Source organism: Erythranthe guttata, chromosome 4 (genome assembly GCF_056151865.1).
Source record: "Erythranthe guttata isolate IM_541 chromosome 4, IM_541, whole genome shotgun sequence".
NCBI lineage: Eukaryota > Viridiplantae > Streptophyta > Magnoliopsida > Lamiales > Phrymaceae > Erythranthe > Erythranthe guttata.
In genome coordinates, this window is record NC_142536.1 from 19,137,138 (window position 1) to 19,157,623 (window position 20,486).

Here is a 20,486-nt window from a genome sequence, read left to right on the forward strand (position 1 = left end):
GATTAAAAAGTAATAATAATGAAGTGGGTAAAATGTATTAAATCCTTTTTTTTTTTTAAGAAGATATGATTTGATCGATTTTAAGCAATTACTTATATTTTTTGTCATTTTTTTACAGCTAAACTTAAATTAGCTGGTGGCAGATTTGGGTTTTAAATTATGAAAGCACATTTGCACGATATTTGAATTATAACCACATAATTAATTTTATTATAATAGTAAAAGAAATCAGATCCACCAAATGCTCAACACGTCTTGTGATCAAACACTAAACATCAAATTAAAAAGATATTAATTCATAAGATTGATGTGTTTAGAGAGTGGAGAGGTTTATGGGGAAGCATTTAACCATGCGAATGTCGATATGCGAACTGGTTTATACTATTTCATATCGAGTGAAATTCATTGAGTAGATCTTGGCCGTTATGCATATACACACATATACACTAGATCAACGATAGAAAAATTGACTTGGTGTTCTTCACCAGATGTAGCATAGAAATAACTGGCAAAATAATAATAATAATAATAATAATAATAATAATAATAATAATAATAATAATAATAATTTTCATTTGATCAAGGCATCAATTGGTTAATTGTGTGACGAAATGTTTGCACTTTCATCATAAATCTCGTCCACATTACAGCCTGGATTTTTTTTTTTCTATTTTTGGAATTATATGTCAAAAGTTATAAAGTATTTATCCTCACTCTGTCACGTTTCGCACGTCAATTTTGGTGCTTTCTATTTAAAATTCAATTTTGATTACATCAATTTAATCTTTTTTTTTTTATTTTATTTGCAATTTATTTAATAATTTATAATTTATAGCGATAGATTTCGTCCTAGTTGAGCCACAACTAGGCTCACGTATGGATCGTGCCTAATTAATTGAAAGTTCAAAATAAATTTATGGTACCAAATGTAATAAAAATACAACTAACAATAAAAATGAGATCTAGTCTAATTAATTTTTAAATAAAAAAACAACTAATTCAAATTAAAAATACTCCACAAAGAATTTATAAATACAGCATGAGATTTGGTTTTTTTTTTAGATTCAAGTAAATGTAATTGGTATTATTAAATACATACATGATACATGTTGAGAGGTGTTTGTAATAAAATTTTGATACACGTCCATACTTGAATCCTGGCCGTTGCTCTACAAGATTCTTCTTCCTCCCACAAATACCCGAGCAACGTTTTCTTTCGAATTAGCACAACTCCTGTGTTAACATGGCTAAATGATCGTCAATACATTTTTTCCGATTCCTATTTTAAAAAAATATCAGAAACACTTGCTAAACAATCGATACAAAAGCATTTTCCACGAGGTTGGTTGAATATGCCAGCAACATATACTGTATATGTATATGTATATGTATATGTATATGTATATGCTGTATATGTATATCACCTCTTCTTATAAGACTACCGAAACGAAAATGTTAAATGGTAAAAAAATCATACCGAGTTTATTACGATCCTCCACAATTATATGCCGGCAGCCCTTAAATAGAAGCTTTGATGAGGAAACTTAAAACAATAGAGCTGTGTTCTTAGACGAGCCCCTGTCGAAATTATGTCTCCGAAAAACCACAGCCTACATATTTCCTGATTTCACACAAAAGGGTTGTCAAATAACAGTTGCCAATGTAAGAAATATTTATTATGAAAAGAAAAACGAATAATAAAAAAAATAAAAATAAATAAAAAAAAAAACAGCGAAAACTGGGTTTTACTAGAAATAATTTCCTATTGGTTTTTACATTGGAGGAAAATTGAGTCGGACTGCGCTTGGGAAATCACATCACATTAAATAAATACAAACCTTTGTAGCTTTGACCGTAGATACTTCAAGGAAAGACGGAAAAGCATGGCGTCGATAAAAGTTTACACCTTCATATCCCTGTGCACAAAATCGAAAAACTAGAAAAAAAATTAGGACAAAATCCCCACTAATTACAAGAATCGTCAAAATATAAACACGGCACAAACATTTACCTGATTCATAGGGTAGCTCTCGACTTCATAAGCATAAAGAAAACCCCCAAAGAGAAGTGAATCGTGAATATAGCAAATAGCAGAAGTTTTTTTAATTTTTTAACTACGTGACTGAAGCTGGATCGAGACTGTTTCTATTCGACACAATCTTCAATGTCGTTCCTTTCTTAATACAGGCAGTGAGTTGTGGTTGATTTTCGAAAGGCTTAAGAGAATGTTGACTGCCATCTTCCAATTCCACACCGTAAACAAAAGGGAGTCTTAGAGAGAGAAAACTCTCCGGTGGAAGAATCACCGGACAACCCAAGCTGAATTGCAGCTTTTTTTCACGATCGAGAATGTTGGGATGTAGACATGACGGCTGCAATGAAGGATGAATTTGTCAAGAAAAAGAACAGAGCTTCCGTAAAAAAAATGAAGGTTCTAAAATTTGCATGATTCTTTAACAATATTTAGGCGAAAGCACAGCATACGAGACTACAAATCCATGTAAAGACAGGATCAACACATCAAAAGGAGTCGAGTTTTATAAATAATGACTTCAATAAAAGAGTAATCTTTCGTATTTTTTGCCATCTTTGAATCTTTAAAAGATCAAGAAACCATATACTAAGAGATAAGTCAAGTAGATAATTGAAACAGATAGTAAAATTAATAGGATGCCATTAAGTTTAGTAGCTATAGATATAGGCAAGTCATGTAACCGTACGTACCTCAAATTGGACTATCGGGTCTGCAGACAACATGATAGGAAATGAAGGCGTAACCTACACATCCAAAATATAATTCAGTACACCGTATCCAATCAAAACATAATTTCAGTTGGTTTTAAGGCATTTAGACATTCAAGAAGTGACAGCGAAAAAATGGATGACATAAATAAATAAATAAATCGTATGGCCTAGATACCGTTGTAATCTTTCATTCTAGTTATTTATCATTCATCATTTGTAAGCATTATTATATAATTTAACGTGGTGGAGGAATAGATGTATACCACAAAGATCCTCTGCAGCTGTGAAATTGTGCCGGCGAATTTAGTATTAGATGCACCATTCTTGGTCACGGAGTTCCTACAATGTGGACAGTTCATATATATCGGCAAATTTCTGGACAGTAACGAGAAAGCAAAACCACCATCGTCAACAGTAGTAGGTTTTTGCTCAGGATCAATTTCCTTCCCATGCCTGCTTGATTGCATAAATTTATTCGTGTTTCCATTGGCCGCTTTCTCTTTCGACCTGTCCAGGTTTTTGCCGCCACCCATAATTATCCCATTCGATTGCCGCCTGGTTCTACCATGGTCGCCAAATTTACCCAATTTTGCGAGATCTTGTTTTTTGTCGAAATTCTCCGCTGGAAAAGGTACAGAATTCTCTTCGGGAACTGAGTAAGAAGAACCAAGTTCATTAAGATGATCCGGAGTTAATATGAATCTGTGGCCATGCGGACACTCATATTCAAATCCCACGTATATCACTACACTCTTCACTGAATTGGCAGCCTTAACATGTTCATCACCGTTCATGCTCATAAGAAATTCTTTGCTGCCAATAGGTGGAAAATCGTCGCCAGATTTGTTGCCATTATTCACTGCTTCGTCAGTTAAGGCAATATCTTCACCAAATTTGTCCACAGCTTTACTACGTGCATGTAGTTTAAAACCCTTTTCAGTATCTTGTATAGGTTGTTTTCGAGATAAGAGTGGAGGAAAACCCGAGTTAACAGCAGCGGGTCCGGCAACAACTTCAGAAAACGGTTTTCTCATTGTAAAATTAGGTAACCCTTTACCTAAACTTACATTTTTATTACTGTTCCCATTTGTATCCGAAGAGAGCTTTATTTGTATCTTAGGTCCATTCTGTAAAGCATCAATCTTACTGTCCGTATTTACAGTATTTTCAATAACCCCAATGTTTCTTCTATTTAACAAATGTATAGATTCATTTGGCTCATCAAGAAATACGGTCCACTTAAGAAGAAACTTCTGAGTTGCACAAAATCCACTCTGGAGCAAACCCTTTGAAGGGTCATAGTACCTTGCACCTCCAACACGGATCAAATTCCACGACGAAGGTTGAACGGGTCCCACGGTGCTTCCATGTGGCAATTTCACAGCAGGAAGTAGCTTATCACAATCAGCAAGATTATTACACGCGACATTTGCTGTTTCATAGTCAAACGGGTCTGGTCTGAGTTGCCTCGAACGGCCACACGCACAAGCATGGAGGTATACGAATCCGCTCGAATGAGATTTTATCTCAATGTCATGCCTTTGATGCATGCAAGGTTTTCCAGTCAGACTAACAGCATCACACAGTTGCCTTTCGGACAGCCAGATCGAAGTGCATTCATCCTTCAGTTTTTTCACATAAATTTGCAGCGCGGGTCCCTTCGCCGATGAGGTAAGGGTGTGTAAAGCTTTCCTTAAATGGTCTTCATGTTGAGAACTTGGATAGCAAGGAGGGAGACCGTCTAAATACACCTCCTTCGCAATCGGAAACGCTTTTTCACACCACGAGGTTGAAAATCTAGTGTTTAATCCAATACCATTTTCGAGATGAGATACCGCATATTCAAAGTTTTCTCCTGATTGTGAAATAATATCCTGTTCGTTTTCATGTGAACGTTTTGAAGAAAGAATTCCATGAAGAATTAGCTGAGAAGTAGAAGCCCAGCTACCCACAGTTGGGAGTTCAGGGACAGTCGTCATCTTTCCGGAGGCAGCTGAGGTGGAAGCGGCAGCGGCAGCGGCGGCAGCGGCCACCATGCCAACGCCGGCGGCAACCACCCCGCCTCTCCCTCTGATAAGATCACACTGCCTATAGATGAACTCCTTCACAGATAAAACATCCTCTTTCTTCGTATTTTGCTGATGGCTTTCGAGCAAAAGAGAATCTGGGGTCGCTTTCCCATCCAATACTTCTCGCACAAGACCAATGGCGAATTCAAGAGATTCACCACTCTGAATCGAACAAGCATCTATGAGCAAAACAGCTTTTGATGAATCAAGAGAAAAAAGAGGGGGGGCACCCCTCGATCCAGAATGGCTGCTGCTCTCAAAAACCGAAAGCGTTCGGCATTTCTTTATAGAGAAACGAATTTGCGCCTCGAGGGATGATTGCAATTTCTTCCTCGGTGAAGTTTCGGATTTGTTCACAGGCCGTGCAAGCACAACGACCGAACCAGATCCTTTTGTATTTAATGAAGAGGCCTCTGTAGAATCTTCCATCTTAATCTCGGTGAAATCGTCTAGAAAAACGAAGAGTACAACCGGTGTGCATTGACCAGGTAACAAAGAGGTGTAGGAAGAGCCTACACCCGACATTGTCTTAATTGATGAAGCAGTGTTGCGATTCAGAATCGCTCGGCTTTTACCAGGAGAAGGGTTGTTGTGTGAAGTTTGTGAATGAGCTGAAGATGGTGGCCTTGATGTGACAGGTGGCGGATTTTGTGATCTTGTGAATGGAGACATGGCGTGTTTAGCAGATTGCAATATACGGAACTTTTTCAAGATTTGCGTGTCGAATCTTGACCCCTCTTGAATTAGTAGAATGATGTGACAGACCTGCGTTGCTGAAGTAGGATCAAATGACTTACTACTTTGATAGATTCTAAAGAACTACTGATGGAAAAACAGGAAAAATATAATTTTGGACAACTTTTGAATTAATTTGGCATTTAGTCCAACGTATCTAGTTGCTAGAACAACCCAACTAATTGCAATTTCTGAAAAAAACGAAGACATAGATCACTAATAACATAAATCCTCGGGTCAATGAAGTTCTGAATTTTCATTTAGTTTTTGAATAAACTTCCAAAATTTGGTTGCGCTTGCACTCTTTTTTCACTTGAATTTGCATTTAAAAGGCGTTACTGAAGTCGTCCTAATAAAGCACTAATAAAAATTTTGGACCGGAATATTTTATCGCAGAATTTACATCGCTATATCACCACGAGATAATATACACTAGAATTCAGAAATTGCATGCGAAAAACAAGGCTACTCAAAATTACAGAGAAACGTAGTTTATTTTCTTTCACGCAAGAAAGTTTCGAAGCTAGATTTTTTAGGAAACAAGCCTCGTAACTTACAGACACGTCCAAAAGAAGCCTTTATGACAGTAAAACTGAAGCACGCCATCTACGACGTCCAAAACATAGCTGTCCAAAAGAGTTTTGACTCGTATTAAATCATTATCGAATCATCACTAGAGATTATATATATATATCACTGTATACCATACCGTGTTTCTACTCCGATTAATCTTTTTATCGATTGACGAAAATATTCCAAGACCCCAGCTTTTTATCTTTTTTTATTTTATTTAATATCCCTTCAATCTCTAATTTTAAATCCACATTGTGTTTTACACACCTTAAACCCTACCGTAAGAGAGAATTGAAAAACTCACAAATCAATAGCTAAACAGAATGTAATGTGTATGCAACTAAATAAATAAACAAATAAATCTTACAGAGAACATAAAGATCAATCCCTTCAGATCCCCAAACTCCTGGTCGTCGAAAACGGACTCAAACCCGAACCGGGTTTCCGACGGTCCCTCATCGGCAACCGGGCAACCGGCCGAGGAAAACTGCAAGTACAAAATCCCCTGGTCTACGTCGTGATAAAAGCTCAATTTCCTGCTCTGGAGCCACTTACCCATATCCGGGTTGATTTTGTCGGGTTCGAAGCGGAACGGGGTGTCTAAATTACCGGAGCCGAAGACTCTGGAATCGATGATTTTATTCATGAGGTGGGCCACGTCGTGGTGGCGCTTCCCAATGAATCCGACAACGACGACGCCGTTCTTCGGGGTGGAGTATGGGTCGGCGGGGGGCGGAAGCGGCGGCGGCGGCGGTGGAGGGGGTTGTGGAGGAAGGGGGTGGGAGGGGTTCGGAGGAGGGCGAACAAGCACTCGGATGGAGCGGGAATGGGTTTCCATTGAAATTTACCGGCGTGTTCGCCGGCGGTGTTAAATCTTTGTGTTCAGTTAGCTTTTGGGGGCGGATTTCAATTTTCAATTTTCAATTTCATGCCCCATTAAAGATCCGAATCCGAATTGGTGGAGACACCCCTCAAACCGGGTCTCTTTACATAAAATGGGCCCTGGTCCAGGATCCGAAAGTGAATGTGGATATGATCCGGCCCGAGTCTTATATGAATATTTGAGTCAAGCCCGCTAAAAAACAGTTCAATAAACTTGGACTTGGGCCGATTAAAAAATATGTATATATAACAAAATGCACTCTACCCCTTATAAATTTCTTATTTCGGCATTTTCTCCCCTATAAATTCAGAAAAGTGATAACCTTTCCTCGAAATATTGATTTGGTGGCACTTTGCCACAAAAGTCAATTTTTGGGAGGCATTTTTTAATAAAAATAACATCTTAAATGGGCAAGGTGCAGAAAAAATAATGTTTTTGAGAGGCAAAGTGAAAAAAAAAAAAAAAACTCAATTCCGGCTAATAATTCATCGGAAATTTGCTGTTGCGATAGCGTACAACAAATATAACATTTCAAAGGGGTAAATAGATGGGCAAATTGCACATCACCCCCTATAAAATTCTAATTTTCACATTTTACCCCCTCTAAATGTTTAAAAGTGAATGCTCCTTCAAAATGTTATACTTATTGCACATTGCCCCGATAGGAAAATTCTGATGAATTATTCATCATAATTGAAGATTTTTATTGCACGTTGCCCCTTTACATGTTATTTTTATTACATGTTGCCCCTTAAAAACATTATTTTTTGCACAATGTCCCTTTGAAATATTTTTTTATTGCACAATGCCCTCCAAAAATTGGCTTATGAGCCAAAGTGCAATCAATAGAATATTTCAAAGGGGAAATATCCATTTTTTAAAATATTTAGAGGGGAATAGTGCGAAACATAGAAACTTAGAGGGGGCAAAATGCATTTTGTCCTAAATATAGTATGAAACGACAAATGAAGAGACTGGAAGCACAAAATCCTCCCTTCTAAAAAAAACTCGATCCCACTCTCCATCCACTGACTCAGCTCACCTAACCATCTGATCCAAAATCCAATCGGATGCAAGCGGCGCTCGCAATCATGGCCGCACAAACAGTTTTCTCCGCCGCCGCTACCACGACGGTCCACCACTCTCTCATCTTCCCCACCATTTCCTCCACTTCCTCACCATCACTCCCACTCCACTCCGCATTCAACGGCGTCGCTCTCAAGGCAAACCTCCGTCCGTTCTTGTCCCTCTCCGCCGCCACCGCTCCCAAACCACTCACCGTCGTCGCCGCCACCAAGAAGGCCGTCGCCGTTCTCAAAGGCACTTCGACTGTTGAAGGAGTTGTCACTCTCACCCAGGAAGACGATGGTCAGCTACTTTTCCCCATTCAGTCATTTTATCAAACACCTAGACTTCAATTTTTATATGTAGTTTTTTAGTGCGAATTTAAGTCGAGGCTGGATTATTTATGCTGGAAATTTAGTTTCTTTTGCAGCTCAACTTTGTTCCTGATATCGAATTTACAAATTATTGACCCGTATCTCTATAATTGAATGTATATTCATGTACACATGAACATTATGTATACTTGTTTGCTGACAATGTGGTCTTTTCTGCTTTCTTGCTTTTGTTGTCGGTGTTCGTAGGCCCGACTACCGTGAGTGTTCGTATCACTGGACTCACTCCAGGCGAACACGGCTTTCACCTGGTGATTTTTTCTTCTTTAAGTTCACTTGTTTTTTAGCTGATTAAATTGCCTTCTAAGTTATCAATCTAAATGGTTTTGTGTTTCTTTTATTCTTCGTTCTAGCATCAATACGGAGACACCACCAATGGATGTATATCAACAGGTTCGGACTTCACTGTGTTTTAAAATCTCCGCAAGCAGATATGCTTTTCGAATTCTCAGATTTTCGATACGTTAAATGTAAATGCTTTTTGTTGCTAATTAATTAATAGGACCGCATTTTAATCCAAATGGTTTGACACACGGAGCTCCTGAAGACGAAATTCGTCACGCGGGTGACCTGGGAAACATAGTAGCAAATGCCGAGGGTATATTCTTGGCATATTTTCTCTGTCTTTTATTTCGTTATATTAAGCTTTTCTCACATTTTACACTTAACGGAGCGCAACGTGATTGATATAGGTGTTGCTGAAGCTACAGTAGTGGACAGTCAGGTAGTGCTCTCTATACGTGCTTCACTGTTTGTCTTCAGCCGTATTTTTTTTAGTTTTTTTGTTCGGATGTTATATATAATTTAATAAAAAAACGTGCAGATACCATTGAGTGGTCCTGATTCCGTTGTTGGAAGAGCTTTTGTCGTGCATGAACTTGCGGATGATCTTGGAAAGGGTAAAAATTCTAGTTTATCAATGATGCACACGTGTGCTTCTCAGTATTTCTATGCAATGGTCTTTTGATTGGCTTTACATTTACAATAATGCCCCTCGCTTCGTTTCACGTGCAGGTGGTCACGAACTCAGTCTTACTACCGGCAATGCTGGCGGGCGTTTGGCATGTGGTATGAATCTTTCTGTTCTCATTTTACTCGTTCGTTGTTTCACCACCTCTATGCATTAGTAGTTTCATTCTTATTCTTTTAGACAATAATCATGCGAAATTATTGCTCTCTTACCAGAACTAAATCTTCATTTGTCGTTATTGGTGTTGCTAATTTCGTAAAATCAAATGCATGTGTTAGAATAAAAAAATTAAGATAGAATTGATGTTTGAAACTAAGATGAAATAGAACTAGTCGGAAGTCGGAACTTGAAAGCAATAGCAAATAAAGTTCAATCTATGTGTGGAAAAGCCTACGACTTCTGATTCAACCATAACCATATTTATTCGGTTATTCCCATAATTTCCATAGAAAAATTAGACATGTACTCGGTTATTTTTATGGTCAACGTTTTCTAGAATCTTCCTATTATTCTGACATCGACGAATCTTTATTTATATGCTATGTGCAGGTGTTGTTGGTTTGACTCCCCTGTAATTGTAGCTCCTTAAGAGAGGCTTCTTATATAAGATGGAAGCTAAGTTTTTACATTGAATTAGATAAGGGCTGTTTTGGTATTGCGTACCAATAATTTTAAGGATGTATGAGCACTCTGTCAAAGGTGTCAGATTCAACCTTTCACTCTACCTTAAAAAAATTGTAAGTGTTCTTTTATTTTATTTATTACAATATGAGTTTATTTGAATTTATAAAGGGTGTTATTTTTATTTTTTTATAATATTATTATTAGAAAAATGAATATTCTGATTTGAAATTATTATATATATAAATATTTCACCGGCAAAGTTTGCATCGACCGCCGAAAATAAAATATTTCGACGTTGAACTGTTGCAACAGCCTACGTTCCTAACGTGCTTCACACTACTAAACAAAATTAAAAGAATTGTTGCATTTGATTATAGTGTGTCCATTTATTATGGAACAATTAACATAACAACTAAAATGGGATTCTAGTGACAGATTATTGAAAAGAATTTGATCAATTCTTTATCCAATTTAAAATGTATATTCTCTAGGGTCCATTTGAGATACACCCCTAGAATGAAAAATAAATAGGGATAGGTCCACCCCTAAAATTCTTTCTTTGAGATACCCCCCTGGAGAGGCAAAAATACTATTGTACCCTTATTTGTAATTTTTGCCCAACTGCATTCAGCATTTTGCCAACTACATTCAGCACAATAGCCAACTGCATTTAGCATTTTTGGAACTGCATTTATCATTTTTTCAGATTTTTTAATAAAAAAATATATTTTTAATTTTTTTTTTAATTTTAATTTTAATTTTTTTTAAATATTTTTTTTAATAAGTTTCCTGTACAGAAATTGACTATAATATACTGCATTTAGCATTTTTTGATCTGCATTTATCATTTTTTCAGATTTTTTAAATAATTTTTTTTTTTTAAATTCTTTTTAATTTTTTTTTAATTTTAATTATAATTTTTTTTAAATATTTTTTTTAATAAGTTCCCTATACAGAAATTAACTATATTATAGTACATGTTCTATAGTCACGTATAGTTATATATAATCATGTACCTTCTTTTTATTCCAAAGTTTATATATTGTGATGTACCTTCTCTTCACCCAGAGTTATATATATTCATGTATATTTATATATAGTCGACCGCTGACAAAAATCACAATTTAAATCTTGATATTATAAATCAACTTGTACAAATATAGGTCGAAATACACAATCAAATGCATATGTTCTTCAACAAATAACAAATCATCATCATCAATTAGTACCGAACAAAAAATTGGAAAAACACATTCATCAACGTCATTATACATCAGAAAAAACACATACTTTATATATAACTATATATTACTACATGTTATTACACATGACTATATATGACTATATGTACATGACTACATGTGACTATATATGACTATATGTATATGACTACATGTGACTATATATGACTATATATGACTATATGTATATGACTACATGTGACTATATATGACTATATGTATATGACTACATGTGACTATATATGACTATATGTACACCAACAACAAAATTCACAATTTAAACCTTGATATTATAAATCAATTAGTACCCAACAAAATAATGTAAAACACAATCGTCAACATTAGAGGAAAAACACAGCTTATGTATAACTGTATATTACTAAATGTTACTAAACGTTACTATATACGACTACACGTATATGACAACATGTGACTATATATGACTACACGTATATGACAACATGTGACTATATATGACTACATGTATAGGACTACATGTGACTATATGTGACCCAATGTAAATGACCACATGTGACTATACATGTATAGTCATATATAGTGCAGTTTGTAGTTAGCTTCAAATTCAACATTTAGTGCATATGAGTTGTTCAAACACAATCCCTTTCTCGAGCAACCAAACAAGCCACGACCTGCAAACAAATTGGTAGTCACGGTCTGCTTGAGTGAGCCTGAATTCACACATCCAGTTAAAAACAAACCAACAAAAAAATGATATTTAGGATGAAACAAAGTGACATTCTCCACTAAGAAACATATCGACCTGGAAACTCTGGGGAAATGAAATCACCAACAACATCAAGCTCCTGATCCATCATCAAACCATCTTCAGGAATATGCCAAAATATGGAACCAATCAGATGCAGATGTAAGCAAAGACAAGATATTATGCATAAAAAATCTAAGGAAGCAAAATCAGCCAACAAAATTAGGTACATTAGAAATTATATAGAAATAATGCCAAGAAAGATCACTCACCTGTACTTCAACAGAAAGCTCATTGCTCAATTTATCTCCCCTAATCCAAACAAGTTGTGTTTTCTGGGCCTACATAGTTGTACCACTGTTATTCATGCGCCATATCTTAGACATGAACACATATTAGATTGAGTAAAATTTGTGTTGAACTACATCTATAAAAACAGAAAATAGATATAAACTAGCAATCGGTAATATATAAGGAGGCGGATCCGTTGTCGACTGTAGTGGCGACGATTGGAGGGATCCAAGGCGAATGGATCTGCCGAAAGAGGACGGATCTATGGTGTTTATTAATAAGTCATTTATTAATCAAGTCTTCTCGAGTAATTAAACTTGGAACAAAGAAAAATTCATACTTGTATTAAAGCAAGTGGCAGTTAAGAACTAAAAGTCATAGAATTGATGTTGATTTATCATAATTCAAAACTAACTCTCCCAAGTATGACAGTACCACATGAATTAAGTAACAATAATATTAAATTGATTGAGGGAGAGTGATAAGTGATAACACATAAGAAATAGTCACAGCTGAAAAGTTGTGAAAGTGTCCAATTTGACAATTACTGGCACGGTCCACACACTACACACACACTAAAAAGTGAAGAAATTGCAATTCATATATATATGTATGAACAAAAATAGTTCATATTCTCATGTAGTCTAAAAAAGTGTAAAAAGAGTAGATGAAGAGAATGAGGTGGAGCATGGCTTTAACGTGCAATCCTCCTTTCTTTTTAGTTTTGATCTGTGTTTATTTCACGATCGTGACTTTCGCTGGCAAATTTATATATTTATATTTATATTTATATATTTATATATGTGTGTGAGAAATTAAAGATAGTGCTTAACCAACTTCATACATATATTACCACCTAGCTCCAAGCATCCAACCAACCCTTCATCTTTAATTTTTTCTTTCTTTTTTTCATTCTAATTAATACTTCTATTTAATTTATATATATATATATCTTAAACTTTGATTTAACTGAAAGGGCACTTTTATATATACTCCAATTAGGAGGACTCTTTGGTTAGAAATTATAAGTTTTTATTGACTAAATAGTATGTCTAATAACACGTGTAGTCCACAAGTACGTGAAGACCTGAAAAATCAATTACAAAAGTAGATGAGATGTAGTGGGAAATGACAATTTTATATAAACTAACCCGTTATGTCGATTTTTTTTAACCTACACACTCGTGTAATAGTGATCGCTCGAACGTGGATTAATTGACACTGGCTCGTGACTTGTTCCAACCACTAGGCTCACAAGATCCAACTAGCGACGTCGTATTTCTGATTATAGAGACAAGAATGGTGAAATTGAAATTACCTAATAATTTTTTAAATAAAAATTAAAAATGAAAATACAAAAATGCAAGGAAAATTGGTGGTTACAAGGTATTTGAAGGAAGGTAACTGTTCACGAGGGCTGCTTCTTACTCCACACAGTCGTCTTACTCTCTTACACATACATACATCACTCCCATTTATATATATATATATATATATATAGTCACTTTAATATAGTATATATACTCATTATATCCCATTCAAAGTTTCTTACATCACTCTTTCAATTCACATTCTTACACTTTCCACACTCTACTGCAACTGTTCTTTTTAATTTTCTTGAGAAGACGATCGATGAATATGGAAATCTCGCAAGATTTTTCTGGGTGTACTAACGTCCATCAGATTATAGTTAAAGGGAAGCGTGCCAAGCGGCCGCGGCCCTCCTCCTCCGCATCATCAGCCGCCGCCGCCGCCGGCGAGTTTATAAATAACAGTAATTCATTGGTTTCATCTCCGGCTACTTCGTCTAGTGTAATATCCACCAGCACTGAAGAAGACGAGGACATGGCCAACTGTCTGATACTCCTTGCTCAGGGCGGCGGCGGCACCGAGGGAAAGTTCAGCAGCCGGAGATTCCCGGAAATGGCGGCGGCGGCGGCGGAAGGAAAAGTTGGCGTCTACGTCTACGAGTGCAAGACTTGCAGCAGAACATTCCCTTCGTTTCAAGCGTTGGGCGGCCACCGCGCAAGCCACAAGAAACCCAAACCCGCCGCCGCAGACGTTGATCGGAAAAAGGCACCACCACCGGCGGCGGCGCCGGCGATTGATCGAACAGCGGAATATGCTCCGGCGCCAACTTCAACGCAATTTCCGAAAACACACGAGTGCTCGATATGCGGGTCTGAGTTTGCGTCGGGGCAAGCATTGGGCGGCCATATGAGAAGACACAGGTCTGCTGCAACTAACACCAATACGACGTCGTTTCATAATATTGATGCCGGAGAAAAGACCAGAAACATGTTGGAGTTGGATCTCAACCTGCCGGCGCCGCCGGAAGATGACCGCCGGGAAATGAAGTTCCACCGGTTCACACCCAACAAGCAGCCGCGTCTTGTCTTCTCCACGGCGGCGCTGGTGGATTGCCACTACTAATTAATTAAGCGAGAAGGGTTGACAAATATTCATAATTGATCAAATGTTAATAATTATTTGGTTAATTTTATTACATTTTTTTTATTGTTATAATTAAAAATATATATATAAGTGTCATAATTCATTCTTATATATTTAAATTATTTGAAATACAGCCAAAAATTGAATGGCTTTTGATGTAAGATTGAGTTGAATTGTTTGAGTGATCAAGTGGTTACAATTCGTGGTTGCCTTCCATTCACGAAAAGTGAGTGATGGACTCTACCTTTTTTTTTTCTTTTTTTTTTTTAATATTCTTCTTAAATTTCATATTACTATTCTTTTTTTTTCCTTTATAAATAGCTAGTGTGTAGTATAACTCACAAACTACACGAAAAATGTAAATTGTACTGAAAAATGACGTACAATGTGCTTAATTTAAAAGAAATTGGCGAAAAAAATCGAAATCGATTCAATCCATGTATTGCACCCCTGTTGGAGCAAGTGAATATGTGTCAATTGACTAATATTTGAATCATATCGTCAACGATCACTAGGTAGAGTTTGTCAACGCGGTTTACGTATCTCGCATGATTTGCAAACTATCAGGGTCCATTTGAATGGAGAGATTTGATTTGGGGAGTGGATTTGAAATGACTCCAATTTTGGAGTCATTTGAAATCCATCACTATTGCTCCAAAATCAACTAAAAAGGAGGGGTGGGGATTTGAAATCCATCTCCAAATCCCTCAATCCAAACAAGTCCGAGGGATTTGTTATTATGGATTTGAAATTCCTCCCCCAAATCCCTCCATCCAAATGCACCATTAGTTTACTGCAGATTCCTTTATTACGGAAAAAATAAAGAAATTTAAGAAATTATGTCACCTTATACATATATTAGTATTAATTCATGTTATGTTGTGTTGAGTGGGAGTGGTGTGTGTAACACTCCAAAGTGAGTGGGTGTAGTGTGTGTGTGAGAGAGAGAGAGAGTATGAGTATGGCTAGGGTTAGGCATAACCAGCACCACAACTCACTACAACTGGATTAGGTTCCCATTTAATTTTTATTTATTTATTTATTATATTGCAATAAAGCTCAATATATAAAAATTTGTTTGGGTATTATCTGTTACATTAAATGACAAATAATTAATGGGATAGGAAAGATGGGTTTGTAACTGCCTATCTCCCATGTGTATCCATCCACCTGTTTTTATTTTATTTATTTATTTATTTAATTAATTTCCTGTGAATTAAATTAATTAATCCTCTCCCTTAAATTATACTCTTTTTGACATTGTTTCTTGCTTTTGTTCGTTCACCTATTTCACTTATATCCAATTCACACCTAACTATTCAGCTTACTAATTACTAATTTCCAACTAATCATAATAATAAAATAATAGTTATTATTAATTTATCAATTGTTTTTTAAATATACCAGTTCAAAATAATCTGTATTTGAAGGGGTGGGGTGGGGTGGGGTGGGGTAGGGGTTAATGGTGTTTTAGTGGTTATTATTAAAGGGCATATGCATGTAGACACATTGCGTGGGATGTCTAAATACAAAGAATAATTAATTAATTAATTAAATATGAAGGAGAGATTAAGGGATTTGTTCAAATTGGGGCACATGTAGTTGGGGGTACTTATGCTACTCTGTCAAACAATATTTAATTAAACTCTTTATTTGCCTTTTTTAATTATGTTTTAATATACCAAATTCCCCTCCATTATTAAAAAAAATAAAAAATAAATAAATAAAAATTGAACGTGACCAAGACTTTGTTATCAATCTAGCTATTTGCCTAACTTTCAAGTAAGTGTAGCCGTTGTCCCTAATATAGTGCCTTTATATATATATATAATTTTGTAGATACTGCATTCCGTGACATATATTAATATTAATTTTAGATGATTAATTAGCAGTGTACCACACAATTGCACATTCAATTTTAGGTACCTATTCATTGAGATCAATTATGGTACTTTGACTAATGACACTACTAGAAAAAATGTATTTAGCAATAGTATTTAGCCAAATATCCCACTTTAATTTCTTATAGTTATGCACATAATGAAATATGAGTGTAATTCGATCTCTTTTGCTTGCAATGTACGTTACGGAATAACAAAATTTTATTAATTTAACTAAATATTAAATTATTGAATTAATAATTTAACGCATTATCACCGAGTGGAACATAATTATAACAAAATTCTGTTAATATGTGGCATGTGGCGCCACCACATCGACAACTAAGCCTAAAAAGTTCTTTGAAGTGGTGCCTCTCATGAGTTGACACGTGGTTGGCCTCAATCTTCACAACATGCTTAATTTGTAGTTTTGAGAAAATTGTAATTTTGGTTCTATATATTAGTCTCTTTAGGATTTAGTCCTATAAGTTGTCTTATTTCAATTTTACATGTAATAATTTTGCTAAATTAATATTTTTTGCCATATTTCACTCGAATTTTGAATTTTAGCCGTCGTTTAATGATGTACCTAACAAACTCGCATAAATTTATTTGTATGGACACTTAAAAGTTATAAATGCTCATCTAATTTGGTCTATAGATGTGTCGTCTCACATAATTAAAGTGCTACTAATGGTAGATTAGATGTCGAAATTATCAATTTCCAAACGTCCACATAAATAAAATGCGTCAAGTTTATTCGTCGCGTCATAAAATTAAAAATCATGCAAAATAGGACTAAAAATACTATATTTGCAAAGTTATTGCATGTAAAACTAAAACATGACAAGTTAGAGGACTAAAATCCTAATAGGCCAACATAGAGGACCAAAACTACAAATTTTCCCTTGTAGCGTGTGCCCTTTATTCATGTACCATTTTATAAGTGATTAAAAACCCAAACAATGTCACATTGTTCTAACTGTAATTTAAAAATAAATAATATAGCTTCACGATGCAACACATGGACATAATTACTCATGCAAAACAATTGCAGTAAGATAATTGCAGCCTGTAATAGAGTTATTCAAATAATTAATCTTCTACTTATAAAATAAGGGTAAATTACTTGACACCCCCAAGGAAATGTCAAATTACAAAAAATCCCCTCATGTTTGAAAAATTACAACCACCATTCAATTGTAAATCTTGTTATACGTTCACCCTTATAGTGTTAAATTCAACGTCGAAGATGGACGAGCAAGAAGTTTCATAGTTAAGGAGTTGGTTGTAAGTACCCAAACATGAGGGGTCGTTTCATAATTTAACATTACTTCAATGTTGGCCATAATTTACCCTATGGCATTTCAATTTTTTTTTTTTTAAGTACAAGCTGCAACTATGGCATTAATATATAGATAGATCCATAATGAAATTGGAATTAGTAAGTAGATACACTAAGATATGGATGAAATAAACAAATCTAAATATTTTTAGTTGACTTATAACATTAAATATTTCAATATTAAATGAATTTTTCTCTAATTCAAAAATTCCGAAAACAATCATTTGTTGCAGTAGAATATGCAATTAACATCAATCAAATATTGCAAGTTGCTTAACAACTCTGGAAAAAAAGATTGTTACAATTAACTACTAAATACAAACAAAGTTACAGAATACATTACATCGAAAAAAACTTACCGATCTCGGCATTCCCGCGGTTCAAAATCGACATTTTTTTGGTTGATAAAATCCTACATAAAAAAAATGAAAATAAAAATAAATACAGAAATCTTGAGTATTTACCGAATTTTGAAATAAACAGAAAAGCAAGCTTCAATTGTGAAAAATGAAGTAAAAATATCGCACTAATTGTATATCAAAAGGAATCTTTAGTTGTTGCTTGTATATAATTTTGAACCGAAATCGAAAACCGAACTGCAACTCAAACAAAAAGGGAATCTTCAAGTGTACAACCACAAAGAAAATTCGGCCCACATCAAATTCGTTTTGCGTTCGACATTTAAAGTGATAATAAGTTAAAAATTTAATGGATGAAAAACAAATTAAAACCTATTAATTGACCAAGTACGATAAGAAAAAAAATAAATAAATTAGTTCATAAGAATGAGACACTGAAACATAACATATATAATATGCTAATTTGCAAATTAATGTTTAGAAGAAACCGATACAAATACTAACTTTCTCGAAAGTGCTTTAAATTTTCTAATTTATCACATTTTACTCGAACGAGAAATCAAACACACACCTGAAAAAAATCGACACAATAGACGAATTTTCACCTTCGTTGAGTTTCTCTAGAAAGTTCCGTTTGTCCTCAGTTAGCAAAAACCGTCACCCTTACACGAGCAGTAACATCAGGGTGGAGCTTTAGCTCCGCAATATATTCCCCCGTTTCTCTAATCTCCGGTAGAGAAACAATTCTTTTGTCCACATCCCTATAAAAAAAATTTAAACACGAAAAATTATTTTATTTGTCGAGTTCGTTTTCGATATTTCACTTAAAAAAATAACGTGTGCTTAGGGTGTAAGCCTGAATTAGGAACGGTACCTTTGAAGCTGGGCTTTGATTATGTCCACGAGATCTTGAGCAGTGACACTGTTGTTATACATTATAGTTATACATCAATAACCGATCAAGAAAAATTAAAATATTATTATTTGTATTATTTAAATTACCTTCCGAAAATTTGTTTTCCTTTGCCACCTTTGCGCTTCACCTTGAAAGCTCCGACCGTCTCGAAAATTTGAGCGAGCTGAAGCGCCTCGTCTTTCACCTAAATATCGTAAAATCATATAAAAAAATAATATTAAAGTGAGAGAAATCATAATTACAAATTATTTCGGCGATAAATAACGAAATATCGACACGGTTTAAAGAAGATGAACGGATTCATTACTCGTTTTTTCTCAGCCTCGATTCTGTCGTCTTCCAGCTTCATTTCCCTGAAGAGGAATCACAAATCAGTATTATAAGAGAACGGCATTCGCGAATTCGCTATTGAACTCTAACTATAATAAAATCGTAAAAAATCACGAATCGTGAAGGTGACCCCGTAAATCGTAAAACAATTCGAATACGTCGAATCAATTAATCAAGTCCTAAAACTAATGTAAAAAAACCTTTAAGTTGGTGTTAACCATAACCCCTTCGTTTTCGACCGAGAAAACGCATTCGTGAATTAGAGATGATGATCATAAGCTACATTCCCATTGTGGTTAGCAAATCGAACACTACAAAATAAAATAAATAAATAAACCAATGAAATATGAATTTGGAAATAATAATTACTTGATAAGTCCAGGAGTGACAATTTGAGCCATGCCCATGGGAAGAAGATAATTACGAAAATACCCCGCTTTCACATCCAGCAGCTGCCCTTTCTTCCCCAGTAAATTCACATCCTCCTTCAATATAATCTTAAAATCGAACAAAAAAATAAATTCAGAATTAAAATTAGAAAAATAAAAAAAAAATACAAAACAAGAGAGCCCATTTCGTGTGAAGAAGAAATCGAGGCACCTTGCGAACTTTCTTGGCTTTCTTTTGAGCGACGACCGTCAAAATCGAGGTTCGGTCGGAGAGTTTAGAGGTGTCTGAATTGATGATGTTCTTCGGCAAAGTGTGGTTTTGAAGGAACGAAGATGAAGCCCATGAGAGACTCGTGGAAGCCATTGAAATTGATTGCCGCAGTGTGCTTTTCTTCTTCTTCTTCTTGCTCGTTACACTGAAATTCTTATCTCTGCAAAATAAATCTTATCCAAGAAAATACGACGGATTGAGGAAAGAGTGAAGCAACGAGGGTGGTCTTA

General features: G+C 35.3%; 4 protein-coding genes and 1 long non-coding RNA gene across 9 annotated transcripts; 2 read left to right on the forward strand and 3 right to left on the reverse strand.

Moving 5' to 3' along the window:
- Positions 1-975: 975 nt before the first annotated feature.
- On the reverse strand, positions 976-7,092 carry LOC105958554 (uncharacterized). 4 transcript variants are annotated; one of them, XM_012982556.2, is made up of 7 exons: positions 6,490-7,092; positions 3,009-5,579; positions 2,725-2,778; positions 2,012-2,372; positions 1,839-1,916; positions 1,478-1,621; positions 976-1,233 (listed from the first exon to the last, which is right to left on the reverse strand). In XM_012982556.2, exons 1-4 carry the CDS (start codon positions 6,958-6,960, stop codon positions 2,115-2,117), a joined length of 3,354 nt encoding a protein of 1,117 aa, XP_012838010.2. In that variant the 5' UTR covers positions 6,961-7,092; the 3' UTR covers positions 976-1,233; positions 1,478-1,621; positions 1,839-1,916; positions 2,012-2,114. The 4 variants fall into 4 exon arrangements, with proteins under 4 accessions (XP_012838010.2, XP_088673365.1, XP_012838009.2 ...); XM_088817239.1 differs by having other exon boundaries at positions 976-1,279; XM_012982555.2 differs by having other exon boundaries at positions 1,839-1,936.
- A 770-nt stretch (positions 7,093-7,862) lies between these two features.
- CSD2 (copper/zinc superoxide dismutase 2) lies at positions 7,863-10,223 on the forward strand. The gene is made up of 8 exons (XM_012982554.2): positions 7,863-8,373; positions 8,652-8,713; positions 8,816-8,855; positions 8,965-9,060; positions 9,155-9,186; positions 9,286-9,361; positions 9,477-9,530; positions 9,982-10,223. The coding sequence occupies exons 1-8, from the start codon at positions 8,076-8,078 to the stop codon at positions 10,005-10,007; spliced, it is 684 nt and encodes a 227-aa protein (XP_012838008.2). The 5' UTR covers positions 7,863-8,075; the 3' UTR covers positions 10,008-10,223.
- A 950-nt stretch (positions 10,224-11,173) lies between these two features.
- On the reverse strand, positions 11,174-12,579 carry LOC148771347 (uncharacterized). The gene is made up of 2 exons (XR_016030958.1): positions 12,294-12,579; positions 11,174-12,141 (listed from the first exon to the last, which is right to left on the reverse strand). It is a non-coding gene; the product is annotated as an uncharacterized LOC148771347 (long non-coding RNA).
- Positions 12,580-13,827: 1,248 nt separating this feature from the next.
- Positions 13,828-14,967, forward strand: LOC105958508 (zinc finger protein ZAT5). The gene has a single exon (XM_012982508.2). The coding sequence runs from the start codon at positions 13,945-13,947 to the stop codon at positions 14,743-14,745; it is 801 nt and encodes a 266-aa protein (XP_012837962.2). The 5' UTR covers positions 13,828-13,944; the 3' UTR covers positions 14,746-14,967.
- Positions 14,968-18,163: 3,196 nt separating this feature from the next.
- On the reverse strand, positions 18,164-20,468 carry RPL9 (ribosomal protein L9). 2 transcript variants are annotated; one of them, XR_001172881.2, is made up of 7 exons: positions 20,197-20,465; positions 19,966-20,093; positions 19,574-19,619; positions 19,353-19,450; positions 19,225-19,272; positions 18,922-19,111; positions 18,164-18,403 (listed from the first exon to the last, which is right to left on the reverse strand). XR_001172881.2 is itself a non-coding variant. In XM_012982553.2 (7 exons), exons 1-6 carry the CDS (start codon positions 20,347-20,349, stop codon positions 18,991-18,993), a joined length of 594 nt encoding a protein of 197 aa, XP_012838007.1. In that variant the 5' UTR covers positions 20,350-20,468; the 3' UTR covers positions 18,164-18,403; positions 18,956-18,990. The 2 variants fall into 2 exon arrangements, 1 of the variants encoding a protein (XP_012838007.1); XM_012982553.2 differs by having other exon boundaries at positions 18,956-19,111; positions 20,197-20,468.
- Positions 20,469-20,486: the final 18 nt, after the last annotated feature.